Source organism: Emys orbicularis, chromosome 2 (assembly GCF_028017835.1).
Source record: "Emys orbicularis isolate rEmyOrb1 chromosome 2, rEmyOrb1.hap1, whole genome shotgun sequence".
In the NCBI taxonomy this organism is placed as follows: domain Eukaryota; kingdom Metazoa; phylum Chordata; order Testudines; family Emydidae; genus Emys; species Emys orbicularis.
The window spans coordinates 177330424-177349445 of NC_088684.1; the positions used below are offsets into that span (position 1 = coordinate 177330424).

Here is a 19022-nt window from a genome sequence, read left to right on the forward strand (position 1 = left end):
ATAAACTGCAGGCTCAAATCAAGTCTTTGGAGTACATCCACAGCTTGGATGGGTCATTCAGTCATTTGTTCAGAGCTTCAGTGTAGCAAAGTTCCTCCAGAGGTAAGAAGCAGGATTGAAGACAAAATGGAGATAATGCAGCTGCCTTTTATAGTCCGTTTGCCATGTGGCTTGTGCTTCCTTTCTTCAAAACACAAGCTACCCAGCACATGGCATGGAAAAACCTTAGAGTTCTGTCCATAGGCATGTCACTGCATGCCTTGCTGAGTCACAAGGTGTGTCTGCCTTCTCTCAATGGGTCAATTGTATAGCTGATTGTCCTTAATGGGCCATCAAGCAGGCTAGGCAGTGCTGATGCCAAATTGTCTGGGGTATCACCCAGAAGCATAGCACAAGTTTGAAATACAGACAGTATAGAGCCAATACTTACAACTTTAAATACAAAATGATACATGCATACAGATAGCATAATCATAACCAGCAAATCGTAACCTTTTCATAGACACCCTACTTGACCTCCTTTGTACAAGATTTGGTGAACTATAGGACCTTGGTTGCAACAATGATCTATACGGTCACAGTTCATGTCAATAACATCACAGAGGTCTGGAAGGGAATTAGGGTGCGGGAGGGGGTCCTGACCTGGGGCAGTGGTTTGGGGTGCGGGGTCTGGGAGGGAGTTAGGGTGTGGGTTCCAACCTGGGGCAGTGGTTCCTGGCCAATGGGAGCTGCGGAGCTGGTGCTTGGGGCAGGGGCAGCATGCGGAGCTTCCCTGATTGCCCCTGCACATAGGGGCTGGACATGCTGGCCACTTCCGGAAGCCGCACAGAGCCAGGGCAGGCAGGGAGCCTGCCTTAGCCCCACTGCGCCACCAACTGGACTTTTAACGGCCCGGTCAGCAGCCGCCAGGGTCCCTTTTTGAATGGGCATTCCGGTCAAAAACCGGACGCCTGGAACCCTACATCCTGTCCTGCAGCTGGCCGGTACAATCTGTGACTCTGGCCTGTTGGGGAGAGGCCCAAAGGGGATGGACAAGAGCAGGGCTTAGCCACGTACAGAAAAACTACACTGGGGCTTTAAGAATGGCTTATACAACACGGTCTTTTATTTGCCATCTGGGTTCTGAAGCCCCAGAGCAACATTGCTGCTGAGGTCTTGCTGCCCTGTACATTCGTGTCCGCTGTGAATTCGGCGGGCACAGACTGATGCGGCTGTGCCCCAGGAATATGAGGGGTGCTTTGCCTCCCTTCCCCTTCGAGTCGGGCATGTGGAAAGTCTTGCGCCACGACACAACGTGACCCCATCAGAGGGCACTGCAGGGAGGGCAGCGCGTGGACAGACATGCCCCAGGCATGGGGCGGGGCCAGTTTGCACCTGCCCCCACCTGGCCTGGGACTCTCCATCTATGACTGTTGTGTGCGTTGAAGGTGCACTTCCAACTAAGCAAAGATAAGCTGCGATGCTATGAGGCAGAAGTTCTGTACAACATGTATTGTGACCCTGTGAATAAACTGTAGTTACATTTTTTGCCATCAATTTTGCAAGAATTCTCCAGAATCAACACACTGTTCCAAATGGAATCGGCGAATGCCGTCACGGTGCCTGACGCCCGCCCGTCTTTCTTTCGGGCGCTTTTAGCCAGAGGATTGTTTCCACAGCGCATCTCTGCATCGGACGCGAAACTCCGGGATGTGAGAGATGCGGCCACTCGCCACCGGCTGCTGTTAACTTCGGGGTAATGTTCGCGGGGCTCCAGGAGCCCAGGCCTGACAGCGCCGTGCGCAGCCGCAGCATTGCTAAACACACGATGGGATTTTCTCCTTTGGGGCCTGCGTTGAAGCGGGACTGGCTGGATTTGCCTTTGCACCTGGCGGGATTTGGCGGGGCGGGGAGCAGAGGTCTCGGCTCCGCCCGCTCCCGCATCCCCCAGACCTAAGGGGGCGGCCGCTCTTCCCGCCCAGCTCCTCTCTATGGTCGCAGGTCCTAGTTCCCGCCGCCCACTCCCGTTAGTCACGTGGGCAGCGGTTTCCGGCGCGGACTCGCCGTAGCTTGAGTCGGGAGGTGGCGGACGGTCGCCGCGTGGGTCGGTGAGTGCGGTCCGCGCGCGCGCCCCCCCCCCCCCTGCACTCGGAGGGAGACGCGAATCCGCCCCGCCCGCTGGGTCGTTTCCAGGGCCACCGGGCATTTGCCCCCACCCCCGAGCCCCGCCCCCTCCTGCCGCGTGCTGCCGGGGGCGGTTACACGGCCCCAGCGCCCTTTGTCCTCTAGCCCGGGGCTCGGCCCCCTCCCCGCCCCCGCCGCTCGCTCCGGGGGTCCCGCTCACCCGTCCTCGCCCCCCCCCGGCGGAGCCGCGAAGAGCGGGGCGGGCGTGACACCGGGGGGCGCTGTCCCGGGGCCAGGGCGGAGTCAGACCCCCGCGAATCTGGAGTCGCGTCCCGGTGCCGAGGTGGGGCAGGGAGCCCCCGGGGCTGCTTGGAATCACTGACCGCGACACCCCAGTGAGCGAGAGCAGCCCCTGCCGGGCCCCCGCCTCTGCGCGTGTGGGGACGCGGTGCGAGCCCTTCTCCTGCGAGCTGCGGGGTCCCCGCTGCTGCTCCCCGAGGAGCTGATCCTGGAAGCTGCCCTGGGCAGAGACCGCTGCTGCCCGCCCCGGGGAGCTGGCGGGGTTGGGGCTCAGCTTTGGAGCTACCAGCAGGTTATAACCATAAAAGCCCGTCTCGCAGTGAGACTAGCTGTGCTCCGTTTCTGAGCTCTGACGCAGCGGCGGCAATAACTACTCAGCAGTAACTAACTGTCTGTAGTGGTCAGTTCCAGCACACGCACAAACACCCTCTCTTTTTCAGGACCCAGTACACTTACCTACACACAAGAGGATTAAGAATAAAGGACTGCATATTTCGTCTGGTCCTGCTCTCATTCTCCTCCTTTTGCAGCAATTGCTCTGCAGCGCCCAGGAGTTTCCATTGCAGTGTGAGCTGCTGCTCCATCTCTGGTGGTCCTGGCTTTTTAGCATGTGTTCAGATATTATTTGGGCATATTGTTAATATTTTCTTGATCAGTGTGAGCATCATAAGGGACACAGCGATTTTCTCAGTTTATAACTCAACTAAACTTGAATGGAATTTCATGGGCTAAAGAAAAAGCACTTCTCTATCCTGTCTGCATTCTCCCTGCCAAATTTCAAAGGTCTGTTTAGAACAATGGAGGTGTTAGTTTCTCAGAAAGAAGTCCTAACACTCTTTTGTAATGGAAAAGGTTAAGCAGTCTAAATACTAGGGTTGCTATTAACTCCCCTGTAATACAGCTTTGAACATAGTGTGTGCTATTTAACTATTTTTAATTTTTCAATTTGCATCTGCAGATCATTCATGCAGTTTTAAGGTGAATAGAAATATTCTGGGATGAATAAACTGTGTGAGTCTTAGGGTAGGTCTACACTTACCCAGTAGTTTGGCGGTGAGCGATCGAACTTCTGGGTTCGACTTATCGCGTCTTGTCTGGACGCGATAAGTCGAACCCGGAAGTGCTCGCCGTCGACTGCGGTACTCCTGCTCGGTGAGAGGAGTACCGCGGAGTCGACGGGGGAGCCTGCCTGCCGCGTGTGGACCGAGGTAAGTTCGAACTAAGGTACTTTGAACTTCAGCTACGTTATTCACGTAGCTGAAGTTGCGTACCTTAGTTCGAATTGGGGGGTTAGTGTAGACCTGCCCTAGGTTACAGTTGAGGGGGTAGCTGCTGGATGTTTGAAAGAATGTCCATAGTCTGGGTGGCAGATCTAGTTTGATTATCAGTAAGGTTCTGTGTCTGTCACAGAGGTCACGGATTCCCTGACTTTCTGCGACCTCCGGGACTTCTGCAGCAGCCTGTGTGGATGGCCCTGGAGCCACCTGAGCTGCTGCTGGGGCAGTGTCAGGCCGCTCCTCCTCCCCAGCAGCAGGAGTTTGGGTGTGTGGAGGCTCAGGGTTGGGGTGCGGGGCAGTGCTTGCCTGGGGGGTGCTCCCCGGAAGGGCGACAGGCACTCCCCTCCCTCAGCTCCTAGCTCCACATGCTGCCTCTGCCTGCAGGCACTGCCCCCACAACTCTCATTGGCCATGATTCCCAGCCAATGGTAGCTGCAGAACCGGGCCTTGGGGTGGAGCGGAGGCAGCACATGGAGCTAGGAGCTGGAGGTCGCTGCTTCCAATGAGCCGGGTAGGGAGCCTGTCCCAGCCCTGCCACCTTCCCCACCCCAGCACCTGCGGCGCCCCCTGGGCCGTGATCCCCCCTCGAGAACCCACAACACCCCCCTCGAGCACCTGAAGCACCTTGCCGGGCCGCATCCATTGTGTCCCCCAAACCGCTTCCCTCCCCCACCCCAAGTTTTAGTCAGGGATATATAGTAAAAGTCATGGACAGGTCACGGGCCATGACTTTTACTAAAAATACCCGTGACTAAAACGTTGCCTCAATTATCAGCTATATAGGGTTTGGCCAAGTAGAGCACCTGAGACTACCCGTTGTCCTAGGCTTGTTGCAAATGATTGAGTTGATAACAGAAGTTTCTACACTTCCTGTCCTACTGCTCAGAAAACTGCATCAGCAGAAGTGGATTTGACCAGTTCTTACTGTTATTTCTGCAGCAGGGGTACTAGAGCTCACCTTTTCATTGGATAAACTTTCATCGGATACGTTTACGCCAGTAGCATACACTTTTCTCAAATTATCTATATAATGCAAAAACTTTTTAATGCACATTTAAAAATCACAATTGGCCAAGTTACACGCTGTGGAAGCTTTTCTTTTGTGATTTTTAACTTGCAACCTTAATATTGCATTCCTATACATTTAATTGCCTAGTTTTCTTTTAAAAGTAGGTGTGGGAATGACCCCTACATATATGCACTTCCTTGTGGCATAGATACATTTCAGGTAAACTGTGTGTCTATCAGCTGAGCATGCCTTTAACTACACGAGCAACAGGTGTGCACTTCAAAGAGCACACAGTTTATTGCGGATTCTTTCATGGTGTTGTTTACACTACTCACAGTCAACCTGTGGAACTCCTTGCCAGAGGATGTTGTGAAGGCCAAGACTAATAACAGGGTTCAAAAAAGAACTAGATAAGTTCATGGAGGTTAGGTCCATCAATGGCTATTAGTCAGAATGGATAGGGATGGTGTCCCTAGCCTCTGTTTGCCAGAAGCTGGGAATGGGCAACAGGGGATGGATCACTTGATGATTACTCTGTTTGCTCAGGGGCACCTGGCATTGGCCACTATCGGAAGACAGGATACTGGGTTAGATGGACCTTTGGTCTGACCCAGTATGGCCGTTCTTATGTATTCACAAGAACTGCACTCCAGTTAGGGTGGAGAGATCCCAAGATGTGATTGAGGATCTGCTCTCCACACAAACATTTGAAGTTTCCGTCCTGGAGAATCCAGTGTATTGCTCCCTCTTGAAATCTGACTTATTTAATCTCTCCCCACTTAAAAAAAAATGTAAAAACTTATTTTTTCAGAGGTATTTTTAAGTTACTACCACAGTTGCTGTAGCGTTTTTTTTGTTTTGTTTACTCACCTTGTTTATAAATTTGTTGAGGTTGGGATGTTAGTTTTTTTTTTTTTTATTAGTTAATGAGAATTGTTTAGATAGTGGTGGCACTTTTGTAATGGAGCAGTCGGGGAGGTGCTTTATGATAAAATGATTATTTATTTAGGGATGCAAAGGCTGAATTGTGAGTGTTATATAATGATTAACATTCAAAAACCATTTGAGGAGTTGAGGGGAGTAGAATGAGTTTGGGTGCCTGGCCATTTGAAAGGAGGGTTCAGGTTAGGAGGCAGCACTAAGGCAAACAGTTGTCTCCACATTTTGGAAAAAATTGCTCATTTAAATAGCATCTGTAATTGTGCAGTTTACAATTTAACGTTTTCTTTTGCTGTATATGCTCAATCTTGCATTTTTATACAGTAGAGTCTCAGTTACAAATACCTTGGGAATGAAGGTTGTTCGTAACTCTGAAATGTTTGTAACTCTGAACAAAATGATATGGTTGTTCTTGCAAAAGTTTACAACTTAACATTGACTTAATACAGCTTTAAAACCTTACTATGCAGAAGAAAAATGCTGCTTTCCCTTAATTTTTTTAGTAGTTTACATTTAACACAATACTGTACTGTATTTCCCCCTTTTTTTTTTTTGGTCTCTGCTGCTGCTTGATTGGATACTTCTAGTTCCAAATGAGGTGTGTGGTTGACCGGTCAGTTCATAACTCTGGTGTTTGTAATTCTGAGGTTCTACTGTAATTTTACTTTGGAGCAATTTTTTGTCATTTAATAGAGCACGTATTCATTGAAAACTGTCAAGTTCACAGTTTCAAAGTTAATCTGTTTCTGAGTTATATTTTTTTGTGGGTGTGAGGGAAGATAGTTCGCATTTTTCTTCAGTGCAAAGAATATATTTTATACCCATCCTCCACTCTCCTTCAGAAGTAACTTAATGGATTTTCCTCAAACTTAATCTCCTCTAGGATGGAGAACAAGCATAATATATTTTATCCCAAAGGATGTTTTAAAAAAAAAAATTGTTGGTGAGTCAAAACAAGCTGTTCCAATGAGAGAGAAATTTGCACCATAACAGCAGTTGCAACCAGTTACTGCTGTATGGTTTGTGATTATATAATGGAAATTATATTGGAATGCATTTATGCATGCCCAGAGGCAGGTAAAGATGAGCTGAAAATCAAAAGCTTGTAAGATCTTAGAAGCAATATGGGTATAGATGCTGCCTGTTTAGTTTGGGACCAAAATGTAAGTTTTGTAAAGCCCTTTAACATGAATAGATTATTTTTTATTGAAAACAGGATTTGTATTTCAATATTCTCATATATTACTGTGAACCCATACACAGCATTGAGCTAGTACATGAGAATTGAAAGTTACAAACAAAAATGTAGCTTCTAAGTCTAGTGTTGACAGATTTCACTTCTTTTGGACAGTTAAGTGAATTGGATTTAAAATTTTTATTTTTAATTCTGTGTGGATGTGCTATTATTAACACAGGCAAAGGGTTTAAGAATGATTTCCCTGACAGTATACATATAAAACATAAAGTTGCAGACTTTACTTTCTCTTTTGGAGATATGTCTTCCGTAAACAGAGTTACAAGTGGTGAATTTTGTTAAAAGTTTCTATATTTGGTCAGCAATACCCCATCTTTCTTTAATTAAAAAAAAATCCCTTTGGGTTTGTTAGTTTAATGGTGAATTTTTTGTTTGTATGTGTCAATATATCAATATAGATATGGAAAATTTATGGTGGCTGGGATTTTGCTTGTTCTGGCAGATACCACAACATTTATAGTAATGATTTCTCAGGTTCTTAAGGTAGTGGTTGTCAAATACAGGACTAATTCTGTACATTTAACTACAGCGTTATGCATTTTCTGATTTTATAATCTTAAAAACAAAACTTAAAAAATAAAAAATAATTCTGAATTTCTAGATTGTAGGTTAATATCTCAAACTGAATGTTAGATTAGTAGAAAATCTTTACTAAAATATTTGATTTTTTTGAAAGCTATTGAGCCTTTTTAGAAGTTGAGGGATTCACTAAACATTTGAATACTTTTTTGGCAAGGTCCAGTTATTTTTATCTAACCACTTAATGAACCCTGATATTTATATATTTTTATTTCAGAAACTGAATATTATACTGGTATGAAGTCTGGGATTTGCTATAATATAATTATTGCTAAAGTTAGTCTTGGACTAGTGCAAAAAACTGTGCTAAACTAACAATCCAGTGTAAGTTTTATGAACTCTTTGAACCGCCAGCATTAGACATGAGTACTACGTACCACTGAATTTTGGAGGCACTCAGATTTCGAATGGTATAAATCATTACTTTATCTCAGGAAGGCTGAGAGTTATTGGCTCTTAAAATCATATAATGACATCTTGCTTTTTATTTTTCTGCTTCAATCCTGACATTTTAACTGCCACTATCAGGACCCATTACAACTAGAAATCAGTGTTTCATACAATCAGAAATCTTAGAAACAACTTTAATACACTATACCAGATGGCATCCTGGGGTTTCATTTTTTCTCATTGTGTACCTATGTTAGGAAAATTTATGAGCATTTTTCTGTGCTGGTGCATCTGCATGGCTGCTAGTGACAGTACAAACTGTAACATAGACAGAGTACAGACAGGATTTTTACCACCACATTGCCTACACCCTGTCTATCACTACAACTTCTGCTGTTGGTAGCAATGGTGCAAAAATGTTTATACAATTTCCTAGAGGAAAGCCAATATGACTTGATTTTCAGTCTTTTAACGTTTATTTTTATTTATTTTTTCCTAATTACCATTGCTGCAAACTCAACCTGTGGTCTGAAAGTCAAGCAGCCAGTTTCTTTCCTTTTCACTCATTGCATCAGTAATGAAAGTTTTGTAAATCAGATTAGGGCCTCAATTAAACTTGTGCGATCTGATTGGGTTATTTGTGTTAGATATGCAACTGGTTGGGATTTTCTGACTGATGCACAAATGGAATAGAACCCTGCTCTCGGAGCTGTGTTGGCTCTGCAGGGCTAACATGAGTAAAAAGTAGTAAAAAATGTGCTGTTTGTTGGTAAAGTAAAGCAGATATCACTCTGAATGCAGGTAGGGAGCAGTTATATTGCTTAAGAAGGTGCCCTTTTTTGTAAGTCTTTTTCAGATCTGAGCCATACTTTAAGGAGCAATAAACTAGTCCAGAAGCCAGTTCTTGAGAAGAATAGACATTGTTTTACCTTAGGTTATTTGATTGCCTGGTGTTTAATTAACATTTTGAACATCTCTCTACAGAGCTTCAAAATGACTAAAAAGAGGAAACACCAAGAGGATTTTCAAAAGGTGAAGCTAAAAGTTGGAAAAAAGAAGCCTAGACTAGAAAATGCAACTGATACAAACTTCAAAACAAAGGCCATACATCTTCCTGAACAGCTTAAAGAGGATGGAATACTTCCCACAAACAATAGAAAACTTAACATAAAGGTATGGTAAGGTAAACGTTTCAGCTGTGACTGTAATATAGCTCATTTGACAGTTTATTATGTTTTTTAAAAAAAGTTGTGTTTGAGCACTGTCCCACTGACCGTGACCAAATGCTGGACTATGGATACTTGTGCAGTTCAGTTAGTGGCTTGTGACTTTGGATGAACTAATAATCTAAGGCAGAGATTTCAAAAATAGGAGCCGGAAGTTAAATATTGTTTGGGAAGCTTTAACTCAAGGCACCTGTTTTTTTAAATCTTGGTGTTACGTCATTAGTTTGTCCAGAGGCAAAAGTTTTCAAAAATAGACTCCATATTTAACTTTAGGTTCCTGTTTCTGAAAATTTTATTTTCTTCATTTTTCATCTGCTTGCTACTTTCTAAGTCCATCTGTTGCAACCTGAAAGGAACTGCACCTCCATGATCTATTAGAGGCATCTGCTTTTGGCTCCTGGCTCTTCAGAGGTCATCTCTCTTGGGTAGGGATCTGTCTCTCTCTCAACAAGGGTTTTTCCAGGCTGCAATGTTTCCCACCTACACTGTGATATCCCTAATAAGTCAGACCACCTAAGCAGGCCAGACTCTGCACATTGCTTTCTCTCCAAAGGCTATAAACAGCTGTAATTGCCAGCAGTACAGGGTACCACACAGCTCTTTCTAAGCAAGTACACTTGCTCTTAACATTAAAGCATTACAGATAAAGCATTAAAAACAATAAAAGAACCTACACATGTGCTAAAAAGCTTACCAGAGATGACCCCAACTCCAACCTGGGGTACTGGTAGGTGTCAGTCCTTCGAAACACACAACTGGATTTTCCCCAGGGTTACAAGTTCATAACTGTCTCAGATTCAGAACCAGAACTATTATGAGTAGTCAGTCTTTCCTTTATAAAGCTTAGGCCTATTATCTTGATCTCATGTAACAGGTGATCAGCACACAATGGCCACTCTTCAGGGCATAACTTCATAAGGCTGTTTTTTTGCATAATAGGAGGTAGGGAGTGATGGTGCAAAAATGTATTCGCATTGACCTCCCCTTAGATCAGTGGTGGGCAACCTGCGGGCCGCATGTGGCTCGTCAGGGTAATCCACTGGCGAGCTGCGAGACACTTTGTTTACATTGACAGTTGACAGGCACGGCCGCCCGCTGCTCCCAGTGGCCGCAGTTCACCGTTCTTGGCCAATGGGAGTGTGGGCAGCCGTGCCTGCGGACAGTCAGTGTAAACAAACTGTGTTGCAGCCTGCTAGTGGATTACCCTTATAGGCTGCAGGTTGCTCACCACTGCCTTAAATAGTCCTCAGGGAATTGACCTCCCCTTAGATAATCCCCAGGAAAACCAATTAACACTTTTTGTTCCAAAAGTCCATTCTTGTCTGACACATTATTCAATATAGTCCTTTTAACCAATACAGTCCAGCTCTCACATCTGTCACCTTTCCCTCTTCTAGAGGTTGCATACAATTCGGGCCACAATAATTCATAAATGATTCATTTAATATATTGGAGCCCAAAGATACTTAAATTTAATTCAGTAAGTTCTCCAAAGTACAGCAATTTTCTGCAATAGAGCTGTCACACCATCTTCCTTTCCTTAACTCTAGCCCTCCCACTGGAGGAGATGAGGGGCCACCTTCAAGGAAGTAAGTCTGCTAGGGGTACCTTAAAAGCAGCTGTGCAGTCATAATTGGCATACTCCAGCTCTACTCTTGCAAGTGGGTATGAGAGAATCTTGCTTGCTATTATTAGTTCAGGAGGCACTCAGATGTTATGATTATGAAGGTCATATAAGTACCTAGATAGCAAACCATTAAATAGGAGGGTAGGTGACTTGTTTGCTGTTATGCTCTAAAAGAAAGCATTTTTGGATCTGAAATTATTAAGCTCTTGATACAGTCCATTAAAACAGTTTCTATACCTATTAAGCCTTTTAAGAACAGATTAATACTAGAAAATGGGTCAGTTTAAAGTTTTTGAAGGAATAACTAGTAATTGTGTATCTCTCTTCTTGCAGGATCTGCTTTCACAGATGCATCACTATAGTGCCGGAGTTAAGCAAAGTGCTCTTCTTGGGCTCAAAGAACTGCTGTCCCAGTATCCGTTTATAATTGATGCACACCTTTCAAATATACTAAGTGAGGTGGCGGCTGTATTTACAGACAAGGACTCTGGTGTCAGAGTAGCGGCAATCCGGCTCCTTCAATTCTTGGCTCCAAAAATCCGAGCTGAGCAGATTGCTCCATTTTTTCCTTTGGTAAGTGCCCACCTCTCCAGTGCCATGACTCACATCAGTGAAGGAATTCAGGAGGATTCTTTGAAGGTCTTGGACATCTTGTTGGAAGAGTACCCAGTCCTCCTTACTAATCGCTGTAGTATATTGCTGAAGAATTTTGTAGAGCTTATTTCTCACCAGCAGTTGTCAAAAAACCTGAAAAGTAGAGAGAAAATATCCTGGATGCTGTCTGTTAACCCTAACCGCAGAGTAACTTCACAGCAATGGAGGCTGAATGTACTGATCAGATTCAAGAAGTTTCTCCAAGCATTGGTAGATGGTTCCAGTGGATCAGAAGATGATGAAGGAATCCAGGAGCAAAAGGAGAACTCCCAGTTCATGAGGAACTCAGTATGTATAAGCTGGAAGGAGCATGCCAGTAATCAGCAGCACATCCAGCTATATGAAAATGGTGGGTCACAACCAAGGATCAATTCAGCATTCAGACTAAGGTGAGAAAAATGTTACTTGTCTGAGAGTTTCATTGAGTCAATTCTATATTTACAACTAAGCTAATATGAGACTGTTGTATGTTGTTGCTACTGAGCCACAGGTGTTCATTTTTGTCTTAGGACTCTAGCGAGATTTATATTAGATCATTCAGTGAGATGGGTTATTTTACCACAACAATTTGATCATGTTATGGAATATGAAAATATAGAAATATTGAGCCATTGATAACCATGCTCTATGTTCATTATGACTCTCTCAGTGGTATTTTTCATTAACTACAAATAAAATGGTCATTTATACCACTTGTTACAAATTTTCAGTACAGGCCATCCTTCCAGTACATCTTCCATGCAGATGGAACACCACAGCATTATTTTTTATGCATATAAATGGAGAGTGCGAAGGCAAATCCCTTTTTAGTAGAAGTTAAGTGTACTGGAACAGAGAGCATCTCATGCTTTAATGATGTGCATATTGTAATGTGATGTAGAAACATTAACTTCAGGCCATGTGATCAGCACTTTTTTTAACTGAGGAATTTTGAAGGCTCAAAAAGTTAATCGGTCTTGCTGTAACTTTGATCTCTTCCCCTGAAAAATACATTGTACTCTTTTCTCCAACCTATATTTTCTTTTTTCTGAACATAACATCTTTCATACTATCCATTTTATAAATACTTTCTGGCTGTCTGAGGTGTACAACTATATAACTATTTGGTATAAACACACAGGTCACTTATTTTGAGGTCACACACAGAATTGTCAGTGCGCAAATGCTTTTTATCAAATTACCAATTTTTTAGATTGGTTCACTTATAGATAAAATGTGACTTCTTGAAATATGATTTAATGTATGCTTACTAACAAGAAATAGAAATGGTTAACAGAATAGATACTGAGAAATGGACTTAATTTTACATTTATGAAAAAAACCCACTTGTATATTTCTAATCCTCTTCCCTAGTGACCCTCCCTACACTAGACAAAAAACCTTGCCCCACTTTGTTCTTGCAATGCCTGTAAGACAATTTGCATCTACACACAAATGTCATCCTAAGCATTTTATATTCGTTGTAGCATTCATAGAACGAACTTCCTGAGAACAGTAATACTACTTACCTCTTCGGTAGCACCTTTCATCCATAGATCTCAAAGCAATTTACAAAGGAGGCAAGTAGCATTATCCCCATCTTATGGAGGGGGGAAACTAAAGCACAGAGTTGAAGTAACTTTCCCAAAGTCACGTAACAGGCGAGTGACAGAGTTGTGAATAGAACCCAGGTTTCCTGAGTTTCAGTCCAGTGCTCTATCTACTGTATATCTGACTGAACTACAGGAGCATATAATGTGTCTTCCCCCAATGCAAATTCAAAGGCACAGCTACTAGCTGGTCTTCCCATCTCCGTTGCCACGTTTTACCTGTCACTGACTGTTCTGTGCTCCCTGCCATAGGGGCAAATCAACAGGAAGCACCTTATTTGCAATGAATACTGGGAATTCTATGAAGTTAACAATAGTGTGCAGTTGATTGCCAGTATCCACTTCTGTGAGATAGCAAGTAAGAGTTCAGCAATCTTCTTGATTTCCAATAAAATCTGCTCCAGTGAAAACTTTGATTGAGCTGTAAGCTGGGCTGAGCCAATGAAAAGGCCCTGCTTGGATAATAGAGTGCAAGTCCATTCACACGGAGTCAGAACTAGCAGGTTTATACCAAGATGTGTCAGAGGCTTGCCAAATTGTGCACTGAATGCCGTCCTTGCAGTGTGAGAGCTGAAGATGCATCATAACAAAGACTGAGAAGATATCTGAACATGTGGTGCCAGCTGAACTAGCTGCCCTTTCTGTGAGGAGCTGGATTTCAATAAGGGGTCCAGAGAGCCGCTTATGGTTATAGCTACTTGCCAAGAGGCTGATTTGAGCAAGCATGAGGAAGAGCCAGCAGATTACCAAGAGGAGATGTTACCAGAATCTAAAGGATGGCTGGCAAAGGAAGGTGATGGCAACAAAGTCAAGTTATTGGGAAAAGAAGGGCCCTCCTCAAAAAGTATTGAGATGTATTTCATTTTATCACATTTGGTTGTTGTTTTTACTACGTGCACTGGGGGATTGGGGGGTCCTGGGGAGTGAGATAAATAGGTCCAGTCCATCTTGTCTTATTGGCTACATCCATGATTGTTAAGAGTGCAAGTTACCACTAGTAAGGGTAGAAGTAGTCTGGTTGCTGGAGATCGAAAATAGATGACTAGATAGTAGTTCTCAACCAAAGGTCCAGGGCCCCCAAGGGGCGGTGAGTAGGTTTCTGGGGGTTCTCCAAGCAGGGCCAGTGTTACACTCACTGGGGCCCAGGGCAGAAAGCCAAAGCCCCACCATGCAGGGCTGAAGCCTGGGGCCCTACCACCCGGGGCTGAAGCCAAAGCCTGAGCAACTTAGTTTTGTGGGACCTCCTGTGGTGTGGGGCCCCGGGCAATTGCCCTGCTTGCTAACCCATAATGCTGGCCCTGGCTTTTATATGCAGAAAAACAGTTGTGGCACAGGTGGGCCGGTGAGTTTTTATAGCATTTTTTGGGGGGAGGGGATCCTCAGAAAGAAAAAGTTTGAGAACCCCAGGACTACAGCATAGAGCCCTTCTCCCTGACCACTTTTTCCTGCCCAAAATATCATATTAACCTGGAGACTCTTAATCCCTTCATCCCCAATTCCATCTCCTTTAGCTCTGCAATCAGTTCTCAGGGCTTGTCTACACTTACTGGAGGATCTATGCTGCGGCGATTGATGCATCAGTGGTCGATTTAGCGGGTCTTCAGTAGACCTGCTAAATCGACCGCCGATCGCTCTCCCGTTGACTCCTGTACTCCACCTGTTCGAGAAGAGTAAGGGGAGTTGACGGGAGAACGTCTCCCGTCGACGTCACGTAGTGTGGACCCCGCGGTAAGTAGATCTAAGCTACATCGATTTGATTTATGCTATTCACGTAACTCAAATTGTGTAGCTTAGATAGACTTTTCCCTTTAGTGTAGTCAAAGCCTCAGCCTCTGCTACTATTGTTGCTGCCAGGAAAGAAGTGACTTCTAATGGGAGGGAAGAGAAATGCCTGGGATTCCAGTGGCTCCTACACTTCATGGACAGCCCCAAAATGGCAAACGTAAATGTTTAACACACAAACAATATTAATGTCCTCCAGAAAGCTACATCTTTTTATTGCACTAAATCTTACAGGCAAGGTCAGTGGTCCAAGATGTGATTCATTGATATAATACATTTATTACCCATAAGAGGAATCGACGCTGATAGTGCAAATACATTTATCATGTATTTTAATCTTTTGCTGCTCTGACAGCAGGAGATGGCGAAATCTCTCAGGTGACTACACTTCTAGCTTTCTGACCAGCTTTCTTATCAAAATAGTCCTTTTCCTGGGCTTAAAAAACAATAACTTGCACACGGGGTGGTGGGGAGGGGATATTAATTGCTGCTGTGTCTGGTACAGTTTGCTATTTTTATTTAAACAAAACAAAACCTCACAAGCCTCCAAACTGAGTACCGTACATACCCCATAACTGGAGTATTAGCTTTTAAAATAACTTATAATAGGCCCATGTTTGTTCCCTGTCTCTTCCTCCCAAGTGCTCCAGGCAAGAATTAAGCTTTTTTACCTTTAAAAAAAAAAAAAAAAAAAAAACGTAATGCATACCTTGTCTTAGTGATTACCGAGTATTAATATCGCAGGTGGGCTCTGCGAAGCCCTATCTGCATACTGTTTAGCTTCATTCCAAAATTAGAACATTTGAACAGTTCAAAGCCATAATTTAATGTTCAAATTTCCCTTTTTCTGATTCTTCACTGGGTTCTACTGATACTTATGAAGTAGTAGTTGCACTGGATGAGGAATTGATTGGAATATCTCCTGCCTTCTGGACGCTAAGATGCCACTTTGTCCCACCAAATTAATTTTTTAGGGGATCAAGAACAAAGAAATGAAATCCCCTGACATCTTGAACAAGGCAATGTCGAGGGATGGGATCTTCTTTGAACTACAGTTGGAGCTAAAGAGGAAAAATAAGCTGCAGCTGATTCAGGAGGAGGAGAGAATGAAGCTGCAGAGGAAGTTGAAGGAGACTAGATTGCAGGAGAAGACTCAGAAACTGAGAAGGACCAGGCAAGAGAATAAATGGAGCATTAGATGTACATCAGGTGGATGAAGATGGAAAGCTAAACCCAACTCATTTGCCAAATCATTAGGGCTTCTGTACTGCCATTGGCAATACTCCTCAAGGAGAGAGGCATACATATCAGCCTGATGTTGGTTTCAAACAGCTTTATACACTTCAAGTGACTCTTCCCTTTTGCCATTTACAATTTGCAAATGGCCCTCCTCTTGCCCTGTGTCTCCACTAGACTCCCTTTACCCTCCCTCTGCTAGACTTTCATCGTCCTCTTACTGCTCTGATGCCACAGATCAGTATTATGCGCATCTATGGAATCTTTTTTCCTTGAGCTCCATCTTAATTTTTTGTTTTATTAGAATCTGTCTTATTTATTGATTAAACAGTCTACATTTTATTAGAAATTATTTGAATGCCTAATAGTTACATAGTACAAAAATGCTTGGTAAATAGTGCTTTTACCACCCAGTCCCTTTGCATCCAAGTGTCATATAATAACTACCTTGTACAAGGTAAACAAGCTGAATTGTTACAGTAGCAGTTTTTCCAGGCTACCTTAGAATTAAAATATATTGTAAGCACTATACATTAGCAAAGTGGCTAACAATTTCACTGACATGAAACACTCATAGCTCCCATATCCCTGTATAGCAAAGTATACTGTAGTAGTCAAACGTCAACTTTACAGACTACCCTAACCTTTGCGCACTGTAGCTTTTGTTGGCAGTGGACGTCTGTTTACTCCTCTTTTGCCACTGAAGTTGCACATATTGGTTGAGCATATCCTGGATCGTACTAGTTTTTCTTTAAATGGCAGTTATGCTGGACTCCTGCCCACGAGTTTCAGCAGCTGAGTACAGTATCTCCTTGTGCTTTCACAGTTCAGTCCATCTTGCTTTCACAAATGTGAAAACTCAGGCTATTGAAACAAGTGGATGTATTCAGTCAGTGTTGTCATTACAGTTTAGTGGGAACCTTGAGGAGCTTGCTTTCAGGATTTTCAAGGGCACATTGATCTACCATTCAGCTTGGTGCTGTGGTAATTAAAGCAATTTGTCTCCATAATATGAGTAAAATTCAACTGACTACTGCAGGCTAGGCTTTGCAGAGAGACTGTAAAGTGTTATTTCTCATTGAGAAGTAAGTATTCCAGCCAATTATTGTCATTCCAGTGTCCCAGCACAATGTAATTTCATCACTGCACAGTGTCCATACCACAACCTTATCCTACTGTTTGGATAAGGCTCAGGTCCAGAAACTAGACAGACCTTAATGTGAGGTTGCTTGCCCTGGGACTTCTGTTGGAGTTCCTCTTGGTGTGCTAGGTACTGTCCTACATACTTTGCTCATTGATTGTAATCTAAAGGTCTGTAATCTAAAAGTGGAATAATAATGAATTCCACCCGCCACTGTTTGACCCTCCTCCTCAGTGTGACCTTTCCATAGCAGTCAAACATAGGACATTTATTCCAATGTTGTAAACTGGGACAACTCCTCTAAGGAGAAGTTCATGCCGTCAGTGGTGATAAGAGGAATACGGAAGATATGTCTACACTTAAACTGCTACAGCTGCAGTGCTTCAGTGTAGACGCTCACTACAGTGACGGGAAGGGTTCTCCTGTTGCTGAAGTTAATCCACCTCCCTGACAGGTGATAGCTAGGTCAAAGGAAGATCCTAGTGCTGTCAACACCAGGGGTTAGGTCGGTATAGCTACATCTCTCGGGGGGTGGATTATTCACATCCCTGAGAGACAAAGCTGTGCCAATGTAAATTTCTGGTGTAGACTAGCTATGAGATGCTTACACAAGATTCACGTATTCTAACTATGTACTTATGTGGACCCCGTTACTAAGTTCTTTAAGCTCCCACAACCATTTTGGAAGTATTCTGGGAATGGTAGATAGGTGCTTTTGTAGTTTCAAATACCTTAGGAAACAAATGCAGTGTTTTAAGCAATATTCTGTAGACATGATTAAATTGTGCAAATAAAAGTGATGTAACCAGCTTTTTCATGTAATCACTATCGCTGCAGTGGTTCACTCTGAGTTTCCTAGTTGCAAAGAAAGATCCTCTGGTGGTGCCTCTAATGCTTCTGCAAATAATGTTCCTTAGAAATAAAAGGAAACTGACGTGGGTTGTTAATTTTACTCTTGTGAATCTAAGCGCTGTGGGAAGTGGCACTTGAAAGTCTGGGTGGGAGATTCCCTTCAGCCTTCCGGGGGGGAAAAAAAAGGGAAAAACCTAAAAAATATAATTTCCCTCTTCTGCCTTGGGTGGAAAAAAATGCACACAGGATATTTTGCCCTGAAAAATACTGCATCTCTTATGTAGCTGGTTGAGGAAAAAAACAAGCCACAGTAACGTGATTGCAAGCTCCATTGGATGTTGTATATCTGTACAGGAGTTCTAAAGTTTTTGACACATGCTAAATTTCCTCTTTCTTGGCTTCTTTCTCTGTCTGCCTCCTTGCGTGGGTATTTTTCACTGTTCTTTCTCTTCCCTCACCTTGCCTTTGCTGCTGAGAGGGAGCGTGCACTATTTCTAACCCCTTCTCTTTTTCCCTTTATGCGTCTCACTGCCCCCTCTCCTCCCAAGGGATCCTGCCTGGTAATACACAGTTATTTTGGAGCATAACTTTAAAAGATTTCAATCTGCTGTTCTTATTTAGTATATGCTGTGGGTTGTACCATAGGCAAGCCTTCTCTGCAGAGTTTGGCTAATTATAGAGTTTTGAAATTACAAACGTGGCCAGGGCAAGTATTTTTTTTTCAAACTGTCATAAGTTATTTATCTGTATTGGGTGCACTTTAAAGTTTATTGAGATTCTAGAGAGATGACCAATTATAGTGTTAGTCCCTATAGTTACAATTGGGAATATCACTGCAGCTGGAATGAAGTGAGCCCACTGTGTATCAAGTCTAATTAATGTACACAAGTTCAGATTTATAATGGGAATTGCTTGTCAAGTGGGTTGAAAACCAGACTGATCATGGGATACAGTGTCCAAAATCATAGGCTGAGGGCATTATTGCCCTCCAGAGAGTACTCTTTCAGGGGGCAGATAAAACATGTTGCCTGTAATGTGTTTTTGTTAACCCATGAACTCTTTT

The 19022-nt window shown here is 43.5% G+C and overlaps 1 protein-coding gene across 1 annotated transcript in view; it reads left to right on the top strand.

Annotated features, from left to right (window-relative positions):
• Positions 1 to 3090: 3090 nt before the first annotated feature.
• TEX10 (testis expressed 10) overlaps positions 3091 to 19022 on the top strand; it is a 115151-nt gene continuing 99219 nt past the window's right edge. Inside the window, exons 1-3 of the mRNA XM_065398841.1 lie at positions 3091 to 3186; positions 8837 to 9025; positions 11039 to 11748. Coding sequence (XP_065254913.1) covers positions 8846 to 9025; positions 11039 to 11748 — 890 coding nt within the window. The 5' untranslated portion in view covers positions 3091 to 3186; positions 8837 to 8845. The remainder of the gene's footprint in view (positions 3187 to 8836; positions 9026 to 11038; positions 11749 to 19022) is intronic.